Below are 24,766 nucleotides of genomic sequence, written 5' to 3' on the forward strand. Positions count from 1 at the left end.
TGTTTGTTTGCTTGTTCGTATGTCACAAGAGGAAAGACGTGTAATACATCACGTAGATGATCTGAGCTGAGATGGGTGGTCCAAAGTCATTCTACCCTGAGACTAGGTCCCAGGGGAAGTCGTTAGGGGTAAGAAACCTGAAGAATTTTGCTTCACATTACAGCGGTTCTAATGATACGAAAGGATATTTTGAATCCTGCTTGCTTTCTATATATTGCCTTTACCATTTTATTGCCATTTTTTTTATCTATATCATGATAAAAAAAATTAAAATCGGCCAATAGGTTTCTTGAAAATAATTAAACTATGGAATCATGAAATATAACACGAAGGTCAGAGGTGAAATTATATAACTTGAAGCTATTGAGAGCTACGAGTTTTATTAAATTTAATCATGAACAATGCCATCGTCTGATATAGCATTCCTTTGTTTTGAAAGACTGTTGTTTTTCCTGTAAACCTTCACTTGAAGCAATTGCTTCATCTCACAGTCTTCTCAGGCAAAAACAATGACCGACCTCCAAGAGTAGAAACTTTACAGGAAAATGTATTACTTCGTGTTTTCTCTCTCATTTCGTTATGTTTAATTGAAGATAAGAAAAATGTGGGCGTATCTACATATAATATTGATTGGAATAACAGGTCGTCCATTTAATTATCCCTTCAAAAAAAACGCAACGTTACAAATTTTCCTAAAGTTCAATTATATTTACGTCCCCGATGGCAACATTTTCCCATGACACATCGTCCTTATCAAAAGATCTTTCCTCTTGGGTGCACATTTATCGCTACAGAGACATGTTTACTTGTTCTCCGATAATCCTGTAGGAAGTTTGCATCATCTATTCGAATCTGTAATAAAAAAGCTCCTGAAATGCAGTCGCACGGTTAATCTTGTCTTATTTTTAGAACTTTAACGTCATCATCAGCGTCTGCGTCACAGAATCTAGTAAACGCTTTGTGTCAGTGAGGCCACGACAGCTCAGTCAGGAACTGGTTCTAACTGCTTGGACAGTTTCAGAAACTGTCTTGTCCCGTCCACTAGGAAGGTTTAATCAAAGCAAGCCGTTCTTCCCATTCTCTGGTTGGCCGTCTTGACCTTGGGAGTAATCTATTCCACTTCTCCTCCTCCTCTCCTTCTTCTTCTTCACAACGTTTAGGTGACGGCTGGGGCCACCGAGCCATGTTCTTCAGCAGTCGCCCTAACTTCTCCCTTCGTGTCTGGTCAGGGCCCGTGGATTTAGGACGACTGTTAGAGATCGTTGCAGGTCGTCTTTTCAATGTCGTAAGTATAGCGTTGCGAAAAAACGTAACATCGTGCAGTGATAGTTAGTTACAAGTGTTCCTGGCAGACTGGTACTAATAATGGGACGTGTCTGGTGTCGATAAACTTCGCTTCTCTCTTGTCAGATGTTACCGTCGATGTTCGTTGCAATGCAGTGATCTCTCTCTCTCTCTCTCTCTCTCTCTCTCTCTCTCTCTCTCTCTCTCTCTCTCTTCAGATTCTTAACAATATGGACATTATTATTCTATGGGTAACAGGACTTCAACCGCATTCTCGCTGGACTCTGTAGAGCCGACAATCATTTCATTGTTATTCAATTATTAATTCAGCTGACCTTGTACCAACACTTGGTCTTGTTTGCTGAAAAGCCTATTTGCCCTAAGTCTTATATCTCATAATGTATATTCAAATGGCGACTACATAGGGTTGTATTAAAGCGCACTATTTATAGCGGTGAGATTAGTCTAAGAATCTTAGATTCTGAGGGGAGGAACTGGGAACTTGGACTTTTAAGAGACGATCATGGCGTCTGAAAAGAGACTCACGTCGTTTTTACCCAAGGAAAACTATCATCACAATTAATTAGTCTATGACCAAGAATAAATGGTCGTTCTTGACCTAGTGCTATGATATTTAATGTACGGTTGTTTTTACCTAAGAAAAACTATAATCATGTGACGATCAATTAGTCTATGCCCAAGAATAAATGGTCGTTCTTGACCTAGTACTATGATATTTGATGGACGATCGTGCATGCTCATGCAGTTGCTTTGAGCGTGTGTTTGTGTTTGTGCATTTGAAGCGACTATATGCACAACGCTGCTTGTGTCCAACCAAGATAATGCTTTCGCCGTATTCTAGCCAAGTGTTTTTAACTCGCGGGACGAATACTATCTGTCGATGCAAACAATTGCAGTCGTCACCAGTCAATGGAGTGACGAGAATCTTAATCTGTGGGGTATTCTCTTGAGTACAGCCTTGCATCAGTTTTCAGATTTGAAGTCTCCACGACGTCGAGTTGATGTTGTTATAGGAACAGTCAGTTGTTTCAACTGTGTAGTATAGGGAACTAGAAATAAACAGGTTCCGCGTGCATGAATACACATTGGTATTATGGTACTAGATGGCAGTCTGATATGTTGTCTAAATACTAGCTCATTTGTAAATCATCTATAGGAATGAAATTTGGAAATAAACCGTTTAGAAAGCTATGTTACGAATAGAATGGCTTGTCTGTTTCGATAGAGACTGTGCGTGTCTTAACAAAATAAGATAGCTTAATTCTCAGACATTTAACTAAACAAACCAGCGGAATTTTAATCATCTTGTTCGCCACTATAGGTCTATTTGTTTGTTCCAGAAAAACATCGATCTGCTTCGTTTGTTTTTCTTTTTTCTTTAGCTGCAACCCCTTTCATTTCTTTTGCTGTACCTCCGTTCATATTCTCTGTCTTCCATCGTTCTTTCCACCCTCTCCTAACAATTGTTTCAATGTGCAGCTGCTGTGAGATTTTCCTTCTGTTACGCCTTTCAAACCTCCTTTACTCTCAATTTTGCTTTCAATGCTGAATGACGTCATAGGTCCCAGCGCTTTGCATTTGGCCTAAGTCCTAGTTATTCCTTCCTCCTCCTTCATAACAATGTGACGATTTATTTCGAAGATTTGTTTTCAAATAAACCACTGGAATTTTAATCATCGTTTTCCTCCAGCTGGTTTATTTCTAAGTGAACTAAAACAAAAGAAAAAAATTCTAACAATTAACGACCCACCCTCATTCTTCTTCTTCCTAGATCAGACAAAATGAGAGTCACGGACAGTACAGTGTGACTATTTTCTTCTTCTTCTTCTTCTTAATCTCGAGGCTTCGAGTGGTCTGCTCTCGGCGGTCATTATTAGCAAGCAAGAATAATAATAATAATAGAAGAGCATCGCGCTGCGTCATTCAGTTACCCAATATTAACCCAATGACTCATGTTATACCGCCTTTTTATTGGGTTACAAGGTCGAACTGGTGCATCAATGAAGTTTTCAAATGTGATCTGTTGTGAATTATGATTCGGTGGCAATGACAGATTACGACGAGAGAGAGAAAAACGAAGGTGATCGGACGATAGCGAAAGATTGCCCCCCCCCCCACCCCCCCCCAAAAACCCCCCCCCCACCCCCCCCCCCCCCCAATCTCTTCATCATCATCATCATCTTCTTCTTCTTCTTCTTGCTTGCTTGCTTGCTTGGCAGAAGGCCACGAGTTCGATTTCCGGGTAAAGCAAAACACATCTCAGACTCGTATCGTGATAACCCATTTTGACCACTAATACAAGAAAAAAAAACTTTTTTTTGTGAACTGTATAAATTCGCGTGAGAAAATTGATATTAACACAGAATTAACGTTTATTAATGATAAATATGGTAATTAATCAAAAACAAATCGATGTTAGGGCAGAATATGCCCTAAACAAAAAACGTAGAAATGTTAATATACTAGCCTACACCTTGAAAAATATATTCATACATATATATACGTTTATATCATAGATATATATATATATATATATAATATATATATATATATAGATATTATTATATATATTATATATAGAGAAGGAGAGGAGAGAGAGAGAAGAGAGAGAGGAGAGAGGAGAGGGAAGAGAGAGAGAGAGGAGAGAGAGAGAGAGAGAGAGAGAGAGAGAGAGAGAGCAAGCAAAGTTACTCCCCTCAAGTACGAGCGCTGATGATTTAAAATACAATTGACAAAAAGAATTGCCTTAAACTCACAGGACTCACTGTGATCTAGGCTTAAACTGAAGTGATTTCTCTCTCATATATCTCGTATTTGTATTTTTATGTATTTTTTTTTCTTTTTCATTTTCTAACGATATAGAAAGTTTCCATGTACTTAGATTAAGTCTAAATAATTTAGCCTTCAAAGGCCCTAATGGATAACTGTAATGGTATTGCCTCTCTCTCTCTCTCTCTCTCTCTCTCTCTCTCTCTCTCTCTCTCTCTCTCTCTCTCTCTCTCTCTCTTAAAGTCTTGTGGGTTTCTCGTGTATGTGAATTTTGTCACGTAAGACATTATAGATTTTCAATAAACGATCACAGAATGCAACCCAATGGAGAATCAGACTTGGCCTTCAAAAACTTTTGTCATATTTTTCAGCCAAAATAATAATCATAATAATAATAATTCTTGCGTTATTGTAATACAAACGAGAAGTCCTTGATAATGCTAATCAGTTTTTTTCCTTCTACGGCCGAAACATTTTTTGGATACGTTCTCTGCGCTGCTTCCACCCACGCGTATGCCCCCCCACCTCCCGAGCTGTTGAGTGTTTAATTAACAATATTATTTTTAACTATTAGATAGTTTAGTACACCCATAATATTAATTATCATCATCTGGATTGAATTTTTCATGATTTATATAAACTAATTTCTAAAAGATTCAAAAGAAACGTCTCGGGAGAAACGTCACGGCAGGTTGCCGAACCCTAGGCGATTCGCACCTCTAGGTGCATTGAAAGCGCGTACATTGACCCAAAGTAGACAGCTCTTTTAAAAAGTTGAAAATAAAATCTGTTTGATATCTGTAGCAGCAGTGATTGGTGATTATTCTTCGCCCCTTGTCCCCTTGGATTAAGTACCAGTGAATTTAGACATAGTAATTGGTTCAATAATTCATTTAGAAGTAGACATATGAATTTATTTATTCAAATAACTGACTTGCAATGGAGAATCGTGAGTAATTTGATAATAGATTAAATAAAGCACAATTGTCTTCATGTTATCGAGATGCTGCAATCGGCAGATTCTCTCTCTCTCTCTCTCTCTCTCTCTCTCTCTCTCTCTCTCTCTCAACACCTCGCAACTATGGGACTAGGCTCTAAGCATTGACCGAGGAATCTTGTTATTATTATGCTTATACGGCATAAGAGGAAAATTGCAAACAGTGATGTTATATACACTGGCAAAGCAGCTTATGGCATGTTTTTCGGGTCATGAAAAAAGAAGGACGTGTTAGTCTAATTGTCAGACTCGGCTATTACACAATATAAAGGAAACTTCTACGAATTTCCAATGGCTGAAATCGGTATAAGGAGGAAGACGCGATTTTGAACTCGTGTTCATTATATACTATATTAGTAACGTTTTATCATTATGATATCATGAAAGACAACATTTCTTGACTAAATTATACGATTAATAATGAAAAATAACTATTCCAGGGAAGGGCTACATTGCAAGCAAGCATTAAGAATAGCGAATAGTATTATATGGTGAAATGATCATCGCAGAATGACAAAGAACAATGATTCTTCACGTGGACCAATTCGAAACACTGAATGACAATTAGGCCCATTTTCTTAAACAATTTTGTACAGAAAAGACAGAATATTAATGAAATTGCGTACAAATGGCATAAATGATTTAACTGCCACGATTCAGCTACAGTTTCAAAGTCTAGTTCAGTATAGCAAGTAAGAATTTCATTTCAGTGCCATACAAAATAATCACGATGAAAAGTTTAGATGTGTCGTGTACAGGTATACTTCTTTGTCACGTTTTTCCTTTCTTGAACCGAAGAGGAGCACAAGGCACAAGTTGTAATCTTTATCGTATATATATTAATTATTTTATATCTAATAATATATATATATATATATATATATATATATATATAGATATATATATATATATAATATATTATATATATATATATATATATTAATATTTATCTTATATATATAAATGTATGATATTGAGCATTTCGATACTGCCGAAGAGTTTTGTGTCAACGTCATCCACCGATTGCATTCGCAAAATCGTTTCGAAATTGGCCGAAAGACGTTTTTCTGGTACGAAACGTCCAGCATCGGTGCCTTGCTTACGTAGCATGCCGAAGACATCAACACTATAGACGAAATAAAATCGAGTACCAAAGACTTTCGATCCTCTTTAATACAGTACCGAATACTCTATAAGGCACCGAACTCCTTTATAATTCATAGGGAGGATGAATTTCGCGTCGCTTTCCTCGTGTATGTTTTAGTTCCTTATGAATTAGCAGACTTCAGCCCCCAGCTGACTGCCTCGATTGTCAACACGTCAAAGGAAGAAGCTGCTGCTGCTGCTGCTGTTTACCAAGGGAGTCTCCGAAACCTCGTACGCGAGAAATATAGCCGCCATTTGACCGCAGGTATCGATTCCCTTTCTTAATCCAGCGTTCGGAATGACCAGAGAGCGATTTAAACCTATTGTATAATAAGAGAGCGTTAAATAGCGTCAGGGGCTGCTGTTAAATTGGCCTGTCCTGGGCTTTAGGTCAACATTGCCAGGTCTCGTGTGGATCATGACCTTATTTAGGTCACCAGTCTCCGGTTGTTTGTTGAATTTACGGCGTTTCTTTTAAAAGAAATTGTTAAATGTGTGGTTTTGGTTAGTCAGGTGGTTATTAATGATTCATCATACTTAGGTAGCCTAGTTATTCATTGTAAATAGGCTAGTCTGCCGTTACGCTAGGTAGTATGGACTCTAACCTAATGGCTACGTAACCTAACCCCATATTGGCCTGGTATGATTAGGGATGCGTAATCCCTGGGCTATAGACATTATGGATACTTTGTCCCATATTCGCTTAACCTATTTTGGCACCGGGCCAACCAGTAGGATGCTAAAAATTTCGAACTGGATATTGGTACGGCAGCTGTATCCTGATCACGATAGATATTGGTACGGCTGTGAATTGCGCATGCGCGAACCCTTGTTTACCGCCTCAGGCGCATGTCAGTGACAGCAAGGAAATGGCGATTGAGCAACGTTAATCGTGTAATGATAACTCAGTTTTCGCCGAAAAACTGATGTTTTTAGGTTTCAACGACCTGAAAAACGGTAATAGACGTCTGTGAAGAGTCAAACTTCCAGAAATTGTATATCTGTAGGTCACAAATGATCGAATCAGCCCTGAGAAGAGCTCCCAAGAGAAGATTCAAAGATTTGAGGCCTGGCTAGTAAAGTAGTGCAGCAGTCAGCAGTGCGTCCAATATGGGTAACATGCTGTTAGGGTAAAAAACTGCATGGTACAGGGGTGGGCCATGTACGATCAATGTGTACAACCCCAAAAAAAGTACATTATAGCGCGTCCTGACATCGGAGATGGGCATCAGACGCGACTTGTTGTTGGTGAGAAACGGAACTAAAGACCTCTACTCCGGTGTCAGGACGCGTTATAATGTACTTTTCTTGGGGTTGTACACATTGATCGTACATGGTCCACCCCTGTACCATGTGGTTTTTTACCCTATGATATAGATCTGATTTGGATGATTACTTATGATTGATTAGGCCGTTTACCAGAGGATCGACTTCAGTAGTTTTCCTTACCACCATGAATACAGCATGGCACGATTTCTGTGTACTTCAGATCTTTTTTGAATCTCCTCTTCGGAGCTCTTATCAGGGCCGATTCGATTGTTTGTGACCTACCGATTACAATTTCTGAGTTTGACTCTTCGTAGACAAATATTGGATTTTTCAGCTTGTTCAAACCTGAAAACATCTGGTTTTCGGCGGAAACTGATGTATTATTACACGGTTCAGAGGAGATTCAAAAAGATTAAATTTTGAAGTACACAGATAGATTAGTTTAGTTTTATTTTTCATGTATATAATCAAAATCTACGTCTAAGTATTATTGTAATTTTTTATATTATCATTTACTGTCAAAATGTTTTGGTAATTTGGTGATGACAGTATGGTGCTTCACTTTGACATTTTGAATTGAACATGTTCAGTGAAACAATTCAGTTCTACTATAATTACCTACTACTGTCGCTGATCTAGTACCGTATCTATAACTCTTATCAACAGTGTACGGCAACTGCTGTTTGATTAGCAAACTGGTAAATGATATGGCTAACTGCTGTACCTACAGCAAGTCAAGATCGCAATACGGCACCACTGACAGAATCTGACGTACCCCAAAACACCATGTTATTTGTACGGCAGGAAGTCTGTAGTTGATGCATGCTCAATTCACAGCTGTACCAATATCTATCGCGATCAGTATGCGGCTGCCGTACCAATATCCTGTGCCTAAAAATTTACCATAATAGGTATATACAGGCAGTCCCGGGTTACGACGTTCCGAGGTTAAGGTGCTTCTCAATTATATTCATCAGTCATTATTTCCAGGCTTACGATGCCTACAACACTCATCTGGCAGATGAAATATGACACCAAAAATGCAAAATAATCATTTGAAGGTTTCTTTTTGATGAAAAATGCAATAAGAATGCAGTTTACATAGTTTTCAGTGCACCAAAAGCATCAAAAGTAAGGTTTGTTCATGAAACTTACCTGTCAGATATATATATAGCTGTATTTCTGACGTCCGACAGAATTTCAAAACTCGCGGCACACGTAGTGGGGCGGCCAGGTGGTAGTACCCATTCCCGCCGCTGGGAGGCGGATATCAGGAACCATTCCCATTTTCTATTCATATTTTTTCTGTCGCCGGTGCTGCAAACAACTGTTTACAGTACCTCCGTCTAGGATTTTTTTATTATCTCGCTTAATATTATCTGGATTGACTTTTGGTATCGACTTCTGGATTGTTGGATTGGCACGCGTAATAGTGGATTGGTTTTTTATTTTGGATTGGCTTTTCTGGGTACATGATGTCTGGATCAAGTACTGGAAGTTTCAGAGTGTGTGTGAGGAGTGAATGTAAGGTGAGGCTTCTTAAACCTTCAGTTGATCCTCACACAGTTTGTATGGATTGCAGGGGGCATGTTTGCGTGGTTGATGATCGGTGCAATGAATGTAAGGATTTGGATGATGATAAATGGAAGATGTATGAGACCTATCGACGTAAATTGGAGCGCGATAGAGTCAGGAGGTCTTCCTCCAAGGGCAGTTCTACTAAAGGTAAGGATAGTAACATTTCTCCTCCTCTAACACCAGTAGATTTTGCTCAACCTAATCCTGTTTTGTTGCCTTCGGGCCCCAGTGCTGTGTCTGGAGAAGGTAACACCCTTTCTCTGATTCTGGAGTCTATTCGTGCTCTCGAATCTAAAGTATTGGCCCTAGAAACCGGCCCTGTGAAAGTTTGTGTTAGTGAACCCCTAGTGTTGTGGAGGGGGCGTCAGATCGGCCCCATAATGCCTCTAGGCCTAGACCTCTATCGGACTCCCAGGACTCAGGGAGTGGGTATGTCGAAAGCCGCAAGAGGGTTACGGGGGCTCCCCACCGATCTGGCGTCCCTTCGGCAGGCCTTGTTGCTAAATCCCAGGCTGCCAAGGGAGCGCGCACGAGCGCGTGTCCTGAAAGATGCTTTTCGTCCTCCGAAGCGTCCTCCCCGCGCAAGGGTGGAGCGCTCGGAGAGACTCGCGTGCCGTTGAAAAGGACCTTTCGCTTTGAGGACGCTTCACGTCCTATGTCTCCTCTTTCGTCAGAGGACGCTTATGACGCCTTTCCTCCGCAGAAGAGAGGAAGGCTTTCTACCGAAGAGGACGTTAGTTTCCACGCACAGGCGTGTTCACCTGAGAGGCAGATAGCTGTACCTGCTAGAAGGAAGGAGGCGTCCCCTCGCCTTCTCGCAGGCTCAGTCCTGCCCCTTCTTTTGCTCCTTCGTCACCTACGAAGGATATCCTAGTGTCCCTTCAGGACCAGATTACGTCGCTGATGGCTCAGAGGACTCGCCCAGCAGCAGTCGAGCCTAAGCGTAGGAAGGACGTTCGGCTGCCCGTCAAGAGGACGAAGCAGCCTCATTCTCTCTCGTCTCGCTCGTCTCTCTCTCCTCCTCCGGATCGTCAACGTTCTCGTTCTCCTAGCAGATCTTTTACTCTCTCAGGAGAGGACGCTCGTCAGGACGCTCGGCGTTCGAAGCAGGACGCTTTGCGCTCTCGGCAGGTAGCGGTTGAGGACGCTCGGCAGGACGCTCGGCGTTCTAGACAGGACGCTTTGCGCTCTCTTCAAGACACTTTTGAGGACGCTCGGCAGGACGCTCGGCGTTCAAAGCAGGACGCTTCGAGTTATAGACAGGACGCCTTTGAGGACGCTCCGCAGGACGCTCGCCGTATGAAGCAGGACGCTTTTCGAGCGAAGCAGGACGCAAAGCAGGACGCTCGCTTGGCTAAGCAGGACGCTTTTGGCGCCTCTCGTCAGGAAGCTCGCGCTTCCTCTCGTAGAGACGTTTCTGTTAAGACAGTTCACGTTGCTTCTAAAGACGCTCCTCTTTCGCAAGATGTCCGTACCTCTAAAGATCGACGTAAGGCCGATTCCGTACCTGTAGCGGATACTTCCAACCAACGGAAGTCATTGTTCAGGATTGAGACTGCTGGACGTACTCCCTCTCCTGATGGGCGTTCTCCAGTTCCTCTTAGGGAGGAAGGGGAACTTAGTAGTCCAGGGAGTTCCGTCGAAGAAGAACAGCCGGTAGCTTCAGCTGTCTCGGACTACAAGGTTCTTGTTAGGCTGTTACGTTCAGCCTTCGGGGAGAAGTTCCAGCCGGCAGCCCCTAGGTCTCCTCCCTCTCAACTTTCGTCTTCCAAGACCGTTAAGACCCCTGAATTCGTCGAAATGAAGACATCGCTGTCGACCAAGAGGGCGTTTAAGAAGCTTCAAGACTTTATGTCCAGAAGGAAGGATCAGGGCAAGACCACTTTCGCCCATCCACCCTCTAGACTCGCCGGGAAAGGAGGAGTTTGGTATGAGACCAAGGAGGATGTGGGAGATAAAGGTTCCTTCGTCCGCTCTGGGTGACTTCTCCAGTTTAGTGGACGCTCAGAGGAGGTCTCTCTTATCGTCTGCTAAGGTGTCCTGGACTCCGGTGGAGACTGACCACCACTTGAAGGGACTGCTTCGTACCCTTAATGTTTTTAATTTCCTAGATTGGTGTCTGGGAGTTTTAGACCTTCAGTCTAGGAGTCCTGATTCTCTCAGTCTGGGGGAGCTGTCCAGCGTGTTGTCATGTATGGACAAGGCCGTCAGGGATGGTTCGGAGGAGCTAGTTTCTCATTTTGGAACTGCCTTCCTGAAGAAAAGAGCACTGCTTTGCAATTTTACCGCTAAGTCGGTATCTCCCGCTCAGAAAGCGGAATTGCTCTTTGCGCCTCTTTCGGACCATCTCTTCCCCCAGGCTATGGTAAAGGATCTTGCACAGAGTTTGCAAGAAAAGGCGACCCAGGACCTCTTGGTTCAGTCTTCAAGACGTCCAGCAGCTCCTTCCACTTCGACATTCAGCAAACCCCCGAAGAAAGTCAAACCCTTTCGCGGGGCACCCCCCTCGAGAGCAGCTCCTCGAGGGAGAGGGTTTTCGAGAGGAAGAGCTTCATTCAAACCCAAAACCAGCAAATGAAGATCTCGTCCTTCAGACGCCAGTCGGGGCCAGACTGGAATTCTTTGCGGAGGCTTGGAGGCAGAGAGGGGCGGATCCTTGGACCCTCAAGATAGTAGAGCGGGAGTACAAGATCCCCTTTTTACATCCTCCTCCTTTAACATCAACTCCCAGAGACCTCTCGCCATCTTATCAGGGAGAGAAGAAAAGTGTTCTTTTCGATCTGTTAGACCAGATGGTCGAAAAAAGAGCGGTGGAACAAGTCTTGGACCTAGAGTCACCGGGCTTCTACAACAGGATTTTCCTAGTGCCGAAGCAGTCGTCAGGTTGGCGCCCGGTCCTGGATGTGAGCAGGCTCAATCTTTATGTAGAAAAGATCAAGTTCAAAATGGAGACGCCTCAGTCGGTGCTGGGAGCCTTGAGACCTGGCGACTGGATGGTGTCTCTGGACCTGCAGGACGCGTACTTCCACGTCCCAGTCCACCCTCTTTCAAGGAAGTACCTGAGATTTTTCTTGGACAACAGGGTTTGGCAGTTCAGAGCCCTTTGTTTCGGTCTCAGCACGGCCCCGATGGTTTTCACAATGATTATGAGGAATGTAGCGAAGTGGCTCCATTCGTCAGGAATCAGGATATCCCTCTACCTCGACGATTGGCTGATCAGAGCGTCGTCGAGGCAGAAGTGTCTGAAGGACCTTCAGTTTACGTTAGCCCTAGCAAAGTCTCTGGGTCTTTTGGTCAACTCCGAAAAGTCGCATCTGACCCCGACACAGTCCATCGTGTATCTGGGGATTCAGATGGATTCAGTGGCTTTTCGGGCGTTTCCATCCCAGGAACGTCAGCGACTGGGGTTAGAGAAAGTCGCAGCCTTCCTAGAGAGAGAAGCTTGTTCGGTGAGGGAGTGGATGAGTCTGCTGGGCACCATTTCCTCGCTAGAAAAGTTTGTCTCGCTGGGAAGACTGCACCTCAGGCCTCTTCAATTTTTCCTTGCGGAAGAATGGACGTCGAAAGAGGACCTGAATGCGATCCTAAGGATCTCCAACAAGGTAAAAGTCCAATTAAGATGGTGGCTCGACCCTCAGAAGTTACGAGAGGGCTTCTCCTTAAATCTTCTGAGCCCCGACCTAGTGTTGTTCTCAGACGCTTCCATTTCCGGTTGGGGAGCAACACTAGGGGGAGGGGGGGAGGAAGTGTCAGGCTCCTGGAGAGGGGAACAGGTAGCCTGGCACATCAATGTAAAGGAACTGGCAGCGATATTCCTGTCGCTGCAGTTCTTCGAAGAAAAACTGTCAAGCAAGGTTGTTCAAGTCAACTCAGACAGTACCACAGCCCTTGTGTATCTAAAGAATCAGGGAGGAACTCGCTCCAGATCCCTTTTTCTCCTGGCGAAGGAAGTTCTGCTATGGGCAGACGCAAGGCGCATCAAGATCCTGACAAGATTCGTGGCAGGGGTTCAGAATGTCAGGGCGGACCTTCTCAGCCGCCGAAATCAGATTCTACCAACAGAATGGACCTTGCACCAGGAAGTCTGTCAACAATTATGGAGATTGTGGGGACGTCCTCTAGTAGACCTGTTCGCTACATCAAGGACGAAGAGGCTTCCTCTGTATTGCTCCCCGGTTCTGGACCCAGGGGCAATTGCAGTGGACGCGTTGCTCTGGAACTGGACAGACCTGGATCTTTACGCCTTTCCCCCATTCAAGATCATGGGGGACGTAATGAGGAAGTTCGCAGCTTCAGAAGGGACAAGGTTGATTCTGATTGCCCCAATGTGGCCAGCAAGAGAGTGTTCACAGAGGTCATGACGTTCCTTGTGGACTTCCCAAGAACGTTGCCCTGGAGGAGAGATCTACTCAGACAGCCTCACTTCAAAAGGTTTCACCAAAACCTCTCCGCTCTGGCTCTGACTGCGTTCAGACTATCGAAAAGTTGGCCAGAGCGAGAGGCTTTTCAAAGGCAGCTGCGAGAGCAATCGCTAATGCTCGAAGAGCCTCTTCAAGAGCTGTCTACCAGTCTAAGTGGTCCTCCTTCAGGGCATGGTGCAAGAAGGAAGGAATTTCCTCTTCCACGACCTCTGTGAATCAGATAGCAGATTTCTTACTCTATCTAAGAAATGTGCAGAAATTGGCAGTTCCTACAATCAAGGGTTATAGGAGTATGTTGTCTGCCGTTTTTCGCCACAGAGGAATGGACCTCTCCGACAATAAGGATCTGCACGATCTCTTAAGGTCGTTCGAAACCACCAAAATTCCACAAGCAAGACCGCCCTCATGGAATCTAGATGTGGTGTTGAAACATCTGATGCTAAGTCCCTTTGAGCCTCTCCATGAAGCTTCTCTAAGGGACTTAACGAGAAAAACGCTTTTCCTAGCTTCTCTGGCGACGGCGAAGAGAGTTAGTGAAATCCAAGCGTTCAGTAGCCTAGTGGGTTTCAAGGGAGACAGCGCTGTCTGCTCGTTGAACCCTTCTTTCTTGGCTAAGAACGAGAACCCATCTAATCCTTGGCCAAAGAGCTTTGAAATCAAAGGAATATCGAGTCTCGTGGGTCAAGAACCAGAGAGAGCCCTGTGCCCTGTCAGGGCTCTCAAGTTCTATGTGAATAGGACTAAAGAGATAAGAGGTCCCTCAGGTAATCTCTGGTGCTCGGTGAAGAGACCAGATTTGCCGTTGTCGAAGAATGCTGTTGCTTTCTTCTTGAGGGACGTCATTAAAGAGGCTCATTCATCTTGCCAGAAGACTGATATGAGCCTCTAAAGTGAAAGCTCACGAGGTCAGAGCCGTAGCTACTTCTCTTGCCTTCCAAAGGAATATGTCTATCAGAGATATTCTTGATAGCACCTTCTGGAGGAGCAATTCCGTATTCGCCTCACATTACCTCCGGGATGTGAGAACGATTTACGAGAACTGTAGTTCTTTGGGACCTTACATTTTGGCAGACACAGTTTTGGGGGCTGAAGGTGGCTCTCTCCCTATCCCTTAGCTTAGTTAGGTTAGTTTATTGTGTTTTTGGTTGATGGTGAGATCTTCTGTGAAAATCTCCCATTCCTTAGTGTTAATGTCAGGGGTTTTTTGGTTAGTTGGTCAGGTGGTGGTCGGTTGCTGTGTTACTGCCATATGTTTGGCTAGATGGTCTTGTCACATTGTGGTCACGTCCCCGTTGACAGAGCATCCAGAGGGCACCAGCACTACAGGTCCAAACCTGGCTGGCAACTCTGATAAAGCATAAGCAGGCTTTAGGTGACAGTAATCACATAGTCTACTTTGCTATCAGGTAAGGAACCAATAAGTTAATCTTTTATTTTAATTTAAGTTTCCTAAAAAATCCTAGTCTGTCTCTACCCACCATCCGAAGGTGTGATTCAGCTATATATATATCTGACAGGTAAGTTTCATGAACAAAATGTTATTGTTATAATACAATTAAGTTTGTTCATACTTACCTGGCAGATATATATAATTAGAGTGCCCACCCTCCTCCCCTCAGGAGACAAGGGTCATGAATAAATATGAATAGAAAATGGGAATGGTTCCTGATATCCGCCTCCCAGCGGCGGGAATGGGTACTACCACCTGGCCGCCCCACTACGTGTGCCGCGAGTTTTGAAATTCTGTCGGACGTCAGAAATACAGCTATATATATATCTGCCAGGTAAGTATGAACAAACTTAATTGTATTATAACAATAACATTTTTCTTAGGATTTTTTACAATGTTCCGGCTTACGACGATTTTCGGCTTACGACGCGTCTCAAGAACGGAACCCCCATCGTAACTCGGGGACTGCCTACCTATATTCCTTATGTTCTTGGGACACTTAGGCTACCTACCTAGCTATAGCTATATACCTAGTATTATTCGTCAGGGTGTTTCTAGGTATGGAAGATCTCTACACACACATTGTTAATGAGGGTATTATACAAAGCGGGGAGGGAGGCAGGTGTTGTAAGTGATGGTAATTTCACCTAAATTTAGTCCCCCCTCCCCCCTCCCCCCCGCCAATCTGTTTTACGGTAATTCTAGGCACTACTAACTCTGCATGGACTGCAAGGAATGGTCCCGCGAAGGAACATTCCTGCCAAATACAAAAGCCACTAGGGATTGGGGCGGCTAGTGTATTTCGCTGTGTTTAGCAGTGGTCCCTGGGGGTGAATTACAGTTGGCCCCCAAAAAATAACGGTAGTCTTCATAATTAGCATAAACATTGTAGGAAACTGTAATTTCCAAAGAAATACAGGCAGCCCCCGGGTTACGACGGGGGTTCCGTTCTTGAGACGCGTCGTCAGCTGGAACATTGTCAAAAATCCTAAGAAATCCTTACTTTTAATACTTTAGGTGCATTGAAAACTATGTAAACTGCATTTTTATTGCATTTTTCATATTAACAAACTTCAAATATCAATTATTTTGCATTTTTGGCATCATATTTCATCTACCAGATCAGTGTTGTAGGTGTCATAACCCTGAAACATGCGTCGTAATCCTGTAAATAATTTCTGATGAATATAATTGAAAAGCGCCTTAACCTCGGAACGTCGTAAGCCGAACCTGTCGTAGCCCGGGGACTGCCTGTACGTACTGTTTTACTGATAGCATGTAGGGCATGGCACCCTAAGTCAGGTTAGGAAGGTAAGTTCTGGGTAGGTCAGGGCACAATGCTCATATACACCTTATTCTGTACTAATTTATACTTTTTTGTAAAAAAATTTTACCAGTAAACCACATCTCCTAATGTAGCTCGTTCTTAGACTCGCTAAATGATTATCAAATACTATTAATTATCTAATTGTTACTGTTGTAATTCTAGGCAATAATTCCGCACAGACTGCATCAAATGTATTTTGCCGTATTTAGTACTAATCCCTGGGCGTTAATTACAGTCAACCCCCCAAAAATAACGGTAAATTCTTAATAAGCAACCCAAATACTATCGGAAACTGTAATTTCCAAAGAAATACCCGACGCGGAGTTGTGTCCTAGATCTACCATTACTGTTATGATACAAACTTTTAATGCCTGTTCTGTTATTTTGGAGGTTTTTATTTTGTTATGGTTTTATGGCTACTAGACAGCAATGACGATAGCTGATATTTCTGTTATTCAAGCAGTACCTCTTTATTCTGTTTAGCCATGATAAAGATAAGGGCTTAGCCATTTAGGATTCATTAGGGTAAGGCTAGGTTAGGTACTGGTATCTATTTAAGTACTAGTGACACTTTTTATGGCCAAGATTAAGTATGGTCCATTTTCCAGGTAAGAGTCAGGTTATGTTAGAATGTATTCATGTAAGGTCCATTGACACACTTGTGTAAGTCGAAGTTAAAGAGATTTCGAGAGCAATTAAAGATTTTTGCCATGAATGAAACTGCATCTTAGCATAGGTTGATCAGGTAACGTAAAGAAAGTGCTAATTATATTTTTTGTGGTGTATTTTTATGTTTTGACCAAATTTGAGTTGTTTGGTCTGTAAATAAAGTTTCTGCTGATTGAGAGGTTCACCCTAACCCAGAAGCTATTGATTTCTGGTAAAAATAAACATATATTTGTTCTATAACCTTGAACTCGATTGTTATAGTCTGATTTTCTATCGTCTTCCTTACAATGATCTTAAATTCTGTATCTTGGCTTCGTTAGTCTTTTTCTGTGGTCAGAGTTAATTTAGCAGGAATGGGGATGCATAGGTTACAGTTTTCATGTGTGAATAATTGTAATTGATAATTAATTTCTTGTTTACAAGTTATTTTCACATTTATACTGTGCAATGTTAGTGATATCTGATAAAAGTATGTAAAAATGAAAACATTGACCAAATAGAAAGTGAAAATTTCCAAGATTGACATAACGTGTGTCCCATCTCCTTTTCTACAAATAGTATCGATATGTACTGTGCAAAGAAATAAAATTCTTTCGTTTTGTTTTTGGAACCCTGAAAATAATTTTAAGGACGAATGGCAAGATGTTTAGTTTTATTTCATTCTGAATATTCTGAAAATTTCAGTATCCATGACAGAAAAGAGAGCCTTAATACTTATACATAGCATTTCTTTTAGATTCGCATCAACAATGTTGCGCCTGTCATGGGTGGTGGCTCTAGCCACCCTGGCTTGCATTGTCATCGCAGAAATACAGCCAATTGATGTGGAACCGGTAGTCAAAAGAGAACAGCCGGATTTTGAGGTAAGAAATTCCTTTTGCCATATATACTGTACATATATCTAACCCCCTGTCTCGTTATGTCATTTTGCCTGTTCATTGTGGTTGGCCATGCATCAGACTGGAATGATATAGCTCTTTACTGTATAGCTTTGTGTTTTCAAATGATATTATTCATAGTGTGCTCTTTTATGTAGTGCTGGAAGGCTTGTTCTCTCGAGGAGGGTATATTGTGCAGTAAAATTGTAGATAGGTTGGTCTAGAAGGATTGGTATGCAATATATTTTTGTACTATGTACTGTATATACGTAGTCTGCTTATAGTATTTGAAAGCATTGCTATCCAGGTGTATTAGTGTAGATGGGGTTTGATACAGTCTGTTCTTTATGGAAAAAATATTTTTTTTACATTATTTTTGTGCTCCCATTCCATGTTTTTTTCTGCTAAGAGGTTTTTGAATCATATGAAAAAAGCTTCCTTATATACTTGCAATTTACTGCACTGACATTGAGAAAAGTAAATGCATTTTTATTCAACACTAATGCATTCTTATGAAAATATGAATTCAAATGTTTTGTTTGATTCAAATGTTTTGTTTGTGGTGTGTGTGTGTGTGTGTCAGTTTGTGTTTGGTACTCGTGTTGATTACTGAGTACTACTCTGCCAGATATTTGATTATCCCGATACCTGGAATATGATCATATTGAGCAAGACAATACCCAAAGTGCAGTTATTAGAAATTTAAAAGTTTACTGAGAGAGAGAGAGAGAGAGAGAGAGAGAGAGAGAGAGAGAGAGAGAGAGAGAGAGAGAGAGAGAGAGAGAGAGAGAGAGAGATTGTTTAGTAGTTGTTGTTATGTTGACAAAAAGCTTAATAATCTCCCAAAGTTTCTACTAAGTTAGTGTCAGAATTCAGTAAAAAAAATATCTCCTATTACCTTGTAGGAACTTTGTTACTGGCATTACTTAGTATATGTTAGTGAGGTTAATTGAAGTTGAGAAAGTATGGTGCCCTGCCTTGATTTTATTGCTTGTCATTTAGTGACAAAGTAAGTGCCCAACTTGTACCCTCATTTTTGCTCTAAAGCTTGATGTTGTGTAATATCTTGAGTTACTGAACCTTATTGAATTAAATTCACCACCTTAAATTGCTAAGGCCTGAACAAGTGATGTGTTTTCCACTGTTGCATTTAAATATTGGTTTGTATTTTTGGAAACTTGTAAAATTCCAGATTTATTGTAGTTTTTCCTTGTCATTTGCATCTGTGGTATCATGTTGGGTAAGTTTTTTTTTGTATCAAATTCAATTTCTAGGTATTAATGTGACTCAAAATCATAAAGCTTTCATTTGGAACTGACATACAGCATGCTAACATTGCTTCATTTTATGAGAGATGAGATTGTTGGTGGAAATTACGTATTGTGTTTTTCTATAGGCTTATAAAAGGAACAATTTTGGAGTGAAATATGCTCTCCATTTTTACTGGAGTGTTCGTAATATTAAGTGGCTGTATTAACTGTGTTGTGGTTACTTAGCATGTGTGTATGTGCTTTTTCAAGTATTCCCTGTTACAATGCTGCAGAGTGGAATATGGTTATTATCATGTATATACCGTAAATTGAAATAATTTGATTAGCCTCGCAACGAGAAAAAGTCATTCATGTTATTGACCCTGCATTTCTTGTGTTAGAAATTTGGTGAAGGTAGGTTTTCTCATCCAGTTGATTACAGCTGGTTGCTCATCCAGTATCAACATGTTTTGAAATACTGATAAATTGTTGATACTCTGCTAAAATATCCTGTTCACTTTTGCCATTTGTAAATGTCTGTGTTTCAATATCTTGTCTGACTCTGAAGTCTGGTAGTGTTCATTGTTTTTCCTAGCGTTCAAAGGTGGACCAAGCCCTTCCGGTCAACAAAAGTATCACCCAGGTATTACACTTCGTTTTTGTCTCTTGCATGGCAGCACAAATGTAGGAACTCTTAGCATTTGGCATTGTGCATGAATTCTCCTCTCCAGTTGTGACACATCTCACATCCTTTTGTGATAATATTAGAGTATGCCCATAAACTATGCCTCTTATTCTCTATTTACAGCACTCAGTTTTTACAACCTGTGTCAGTTATGGATTTGTTTTATTTACTCTTTTCATTTTTGTTTCCTAAGATTTGAGAAAAATGGAAAACCTTTTAGTTGCACTGTATTATCCAGTTGTTTTGTTTGCCAAAAAATAGAGCTTTTAATTTATTAAAGTTTTTTATCTCATGGAGGTACAATTTGTTGGTCAGGGGACTGCCCAAGATGGTCACTTCAAGGGATATCTTACTCCCCATATTTGGTGGCAGATAAATGCTCTGGCCATTCCATCTCTTTAATTATCTACAGGTCATTGTATGAAACATATTTTTTATTTAAGCAAAGTTTGTTGGTCAGGGGACTGCCCAAGATGGTCACTTCAAGGGATATCTTACTCCCCATATTTGGTGGCAGATAAATGCTCTGGCCATTCCATCTCTTTAATTGTCTACAGGTCATTGTATGAAACATATATTTTTTATTTAAGCAAAGTTTTCCGTTTTATTTTCTTTTGTGTGATGATTTATTATGAAATATTTTGTTTGCCGACTATTGGTTCTGGTTTCCTTTTTCTATGATCATAAGTGCTACCTTGCCCTCTATAGTAGTTACTGAATCACTGTTTTGTACCTTTGAGGGAAGTTTTTATTGTTTTAATCAAACCTGTCCTCAGCTTAATATCGTTAAAACTGCTTTTACATTATTGTATCTTTTCTCTAGCTTAGCTGGTACTATTTCTAGTTCCATTGGTCTTTCAGCTTTTCAGTATTTTTTATCTTGTCTTTAAACTTTAGCATCCGTAGTCCTGTATATTTTTCTCATTTTACAAAAATTTTAATCTTGTCTTGACTGTAGTTAAACCATTTTTATAATGTTCTTTCTAAAGCTCTTATTTAGAAGTGATAGCCAAAGGAATTGAAGCTGTTGCATGAACAGGTAAAATTAGGAAAGTGCAAAATGCTTTACAGATGAAAGAGAATTGGGTATGGAACCTTATTGACAATTTGAGAAAGAATGCTTTTTAGTATATACGTATACATACCATATACGTACAGTGTTTTAGTTGTAAAAAAAAAAAAAGACCATGAATATATCTTCTGACATTGGCAGGAGCATTGATTATAAGAATTAAGATGAACTGGAAATTATTCCTTAGTTAATTTTTTGAAATCAAGTGAATAAGAGAATTCATGAAGGGAATTGTTCATGAAAAATGCCAAAAAATTAAAGTTAACTTTCCAAAATGAAGGTCCCTTGGTCTGAAACCATGTGATTACGTATAAAAAATAATTGAGGTTCGTTTAGATCAACTGAAATGTCAAATCTGCTAAGAACAAGTGACCCCTAAGGAAGAGGAAGCTGAAATTATAGGCTTGGATGTCAGTCATGAGTGACAGAGGCAAGGGATAGGTCAATGCCGTGTTAGCAATGTCTTAGAGACCAACCACATTCACCTATGACCATCTTTGAGGTTAGGATGCAGGGGAATCAGGAAGTAGTGGATGCTGATTATTCAGCAGATAGACATAATAATTCTCACCCATTCCCCCCCCTCCAATGAATGAAACGTTATTAACAACCTGTATATTGAATGTTGAATACGGTATTCTAATAATGAGGTATCACAAATCCTACTGAGTTACATTAAAATATTATTAAAACAATGTTATTCTTCTTGTCCTCCATTTTATTTTATACAAAATCAGCACTTCTCTTCATTTTGGTACAAGAACTGCACTTTTTCTCCCTTCTTGGAACAACAACTGATTTCGCTTTGATCTTGACAGCTGTAGTAAAACTAGGACTAATTTTTCTCAAGGACGTTTATTGCACACTGTCCAGTGTTAATGCACTTACCATAAGCATTGCTGTGGTATCTTGCTAGTGTAGTTAGCTTTGTATCCATTGTGAATTGACCTAACTGGAAGTGAGTAAATTCTGGGCTTCTTGGAAAGAAGAATGAAGAACCCGTGTCTTAAGTTGTTTGGTCCTTTGCAAAGCTGTAATTAGCATGGATGAGCACCAAAATACTCCACACAAGTTTCATTTGCATGTTGTGTTGTTTGTATGGCCACAACAGATGTAATTCCTGGACATTAGAGAAGAAAGAAAATTTTAAGAGCATAGTAGAAACTTTCTTGACTCTTTTAGGAATGCTTACATTATTTGTTTTATGACTTAACAAGGTGAACCACCTTTTACACATACTTCTCGTTACTGATTGCAGATTCATATGGACTTTTTTTGGATATATATTTTATACGTTAGAAATCCCATTAACAGCAGCTGATTGTGTACTGCATTTTCATGTGGTTAATGATGAAGCCAGCTCTGTGATTGTTGTTATTGTATTATCATTAGGTAGTACTGTATAACCAAACCACTGAGCGAAAATTTAACTCTAAGGACTGACTGCCAAATGTAAGAAGTCTTTGGACAAGTGAAAACATATTTTATAACCCACGGTATTATGTTTACACAGCTACTCGAGTTCTGTTTGTCAGTGTGATTAGTATTATGATTATTACGTTTTACCTCTCTTCATAAAAACTGTGAACCCTTTCGTAAAATAGGTATATGGAGGTGTGGGTCATTTGAAGTTTAATGAAGATCTAAATGTCATAATTTCGTAAGCATTAAATTTTTTCAGTTTGAGTGAAATTTTGATGTTACTGAAACCATTGTAAAATAAACCCAGTCTTAATCAGTTAGGATCATTATTAATTAATTAATAGATCCCTTAATTGTAATGGGACTCAAGTATTTGAAAAATAATGCACTTGAAAAAATAGTGTGCATAGTATACTTATATCTGTTGGTGCCCTGTAAAGGTTGAATTTTAGTCTTAAACACATATACATGTAAAGTTATGGGGCAAATATGTAGGCATAGCTGGAAATGAAAGTAAGCAGGTTATTTGGCAAAGTGAGTTTTTCTTGATATTCAGATAGTTAAATAATTAAGGAGACTTTGCAGCTGTCATGTCTGGGTAGTTGGGCAATTAAGGGCACTGGTAGCTGTATTGTGTGGGTTGTTAATTAACTGAGATTTGGCAGCTGTTATGTGTAGGTAGTGGGAGCTGTTGTGTGTGGTAGTCAAGTAATGAAGGAGACTTAGCAGCTGTTATGTGTGGGTTTGCCTGGTAGTAGCTAGAAAATTTAGAAGTTGCCAAACCTGCTCTCCCATGAGATCTTGTAATATTCCAGAACAATGGAAACTACTCTGAATTCCTTGTGGATTCTTGTTGAACGACTGCAGTTTTCTAAAGATTGTTTGGCCTGTACGATACTAGGAGAGAATTCCAATGGCATATCTGATTTTATTGAGGGAGCAAATAAATACGTAGTAGGAAAATGTAATCTAGATGGTGCACTTCATATAGTAGCTTTTATTTACTACCTGCCGATGCCTGTGGCAGCACATTTTTTTTTCAGTGTTATTGATAGAATGATGTGGCTGATTTATTTACTTTAGTACCATTATAGTAAAATACCTGTAGTGTTGATTCAGTATAACTTGGCACACGTAAAGTTCCTCCAGTCAAATAAATAATTTTAGGATATCCCCTTGCACCCTTCTTGAACTTGTAGTTAATAACTCTACAATCCTATATGTGTCCCTTAGGAAAATGACCTGTAGATTAGGATATTATTACAAATATTGAAATCCTTTGTTTCTACATGAATTACAAATCCTGATATTTTACACATGCTTAGCCCATGACTGGCAGTGAAGGTTTGAGGGTTGGTAACACCAGGACCACATTGGTACAATATCCCACTCATTGTAGGATTTCTTTTGTCTTTATTTGTCTGGCTACAATCCAGCATTTGAACTGAAGTTTTGACCACTGTTTTACTGTATATGAGGAGTACTATCACCATGGCCTCAACCCACGTAGAGTGATTCTCTGGATCTTTTAAGAATTTATCAAACTAAAATTGAAGCTCACATAAGCTAAGTTGTCCATAGAATTTCCAAAACATGGACACTAGATTTCTTAGTAAATGGCCCCATAGGTTTGTTGCTTGTGGATCCTGGCCTTTTTCATTTTGTAATAATGTTAAATGTGGGCATTGAAGTCCATTTGAGACTTGACTCGCAAACCCCTCTCATAGCTGTTTCAAATTGAGTTCTTGATCCATACACCCTCTTCATTCTGTAAATGAAAGTAATTTCTTTATCAGTCCTTTTTCTGATACCAGTCATTGTATTTCAATCCAAATTCTACCATATACCTTTCTAGACTATGGTCTTATAGCTTTCACATTCACTTCCATTGCTTTTCCCCCAAATTCACCAGAATAATCATCCTGTCACCCATTCGTTTCGAACCTTTCCCTCCTCCAGACATACTGTACGCTCCTTGATCAGGCACTCGGCCATGCTTTTACCACCATTCCACAAGTTTTCCCTCTTTTCTACCTTCAATTTCGATGTTCTCTTTACATTGTCAAGAGTCCTGTCAGTAAGAACTCTCAGATTTACACCAACCCTTTCAACTCTTGAATTTTTTGGATGTATCCCACACGTTTTATGTGGGGCCATATCAGCCAACAGTAATTCCTCCTACTTTAGAGCAAGAAGATAGTCGTTCTGCATTTTGTTGCTCTGTGTGTACTGAATGTTTAATCATAAGTATAAAACCCGATCTTGTATATATGAAACAAAGTCTATTTATAATCTTGTTACTTAATGAACTTGTGATTGGAAAGAATGAATAATATTGACCCATTTGTTTGTAATTAGTGTAGGTATATTATATTCCCGCTTGTCTCACCTTTTCATACACTGATGCACAATTCCAAGTGTGTGTCATTCTAACCAATGCTTTGCATTGGAAAGAAGATGAACACTGAATAATTCACATAATTTTGGAATAAATGCACTTCTGTTTTATACTATTTTAATTCAAGCAA

The 24,766-nt window shown here is 40.5% G+C and overlaps 1 protein-coding gene across 9 annotated transcripts in view; it reads left to right on the forward strand.

Moving 5' to 3' along the window:
* Positions 1 to 985: 985 nt before the first annotated feature.
* Positions 986 to 24,766, forward strand: part of LOC135214014 (putative divalent cation/proton antiporter TMEM165) — a 47,520-nt gene continuing 23,739 nt past the window's right edge. The window contains exons 1-3 of one of the 9 annotated variants that reach the window (XM_064248127.1): positions 986 to 1,285; positions 17,668 to 17,794; positions 19,655 to 19,702. In XM_064248127.1, the coding sequence (XP_064104197.1) occupies positions 1,281 to 1,285; positions 17,668 to 17,794; positions 19,655 to 19,702 (180 nt within the window). In that variant the 5' untranslated portion in view covers positions 986 to 1,280. Of the gene's footprint in view, positions 1,286 to 6,330; positions 6,483 to 17,667; positions 17,795 to 19,654; positions 19,703 to 24,766 lie in introns of those variants that run through there. The other 8 variants (XM_064248119.1, XM_064248121.1, XM_064248125.1 and 5 more) reach the window with 8 other exon arrangements.

This window comes from Macrobrachium nipponense, chromosome 43, assembly GCF_015104395.2.
Source record: "Macrobrachium nipponense isolate FS-2020 chromosome 43, ASM1510439v2, whole genome shotgun sequence".
Taxonomy (NCBI): domain Eukaryota; kingdom Metazoa; phylum Arthropoda; class Malacostraca; order Decapoda; family Palaemonidae; genus Macrobrachium; species Macrobrachium nipponense.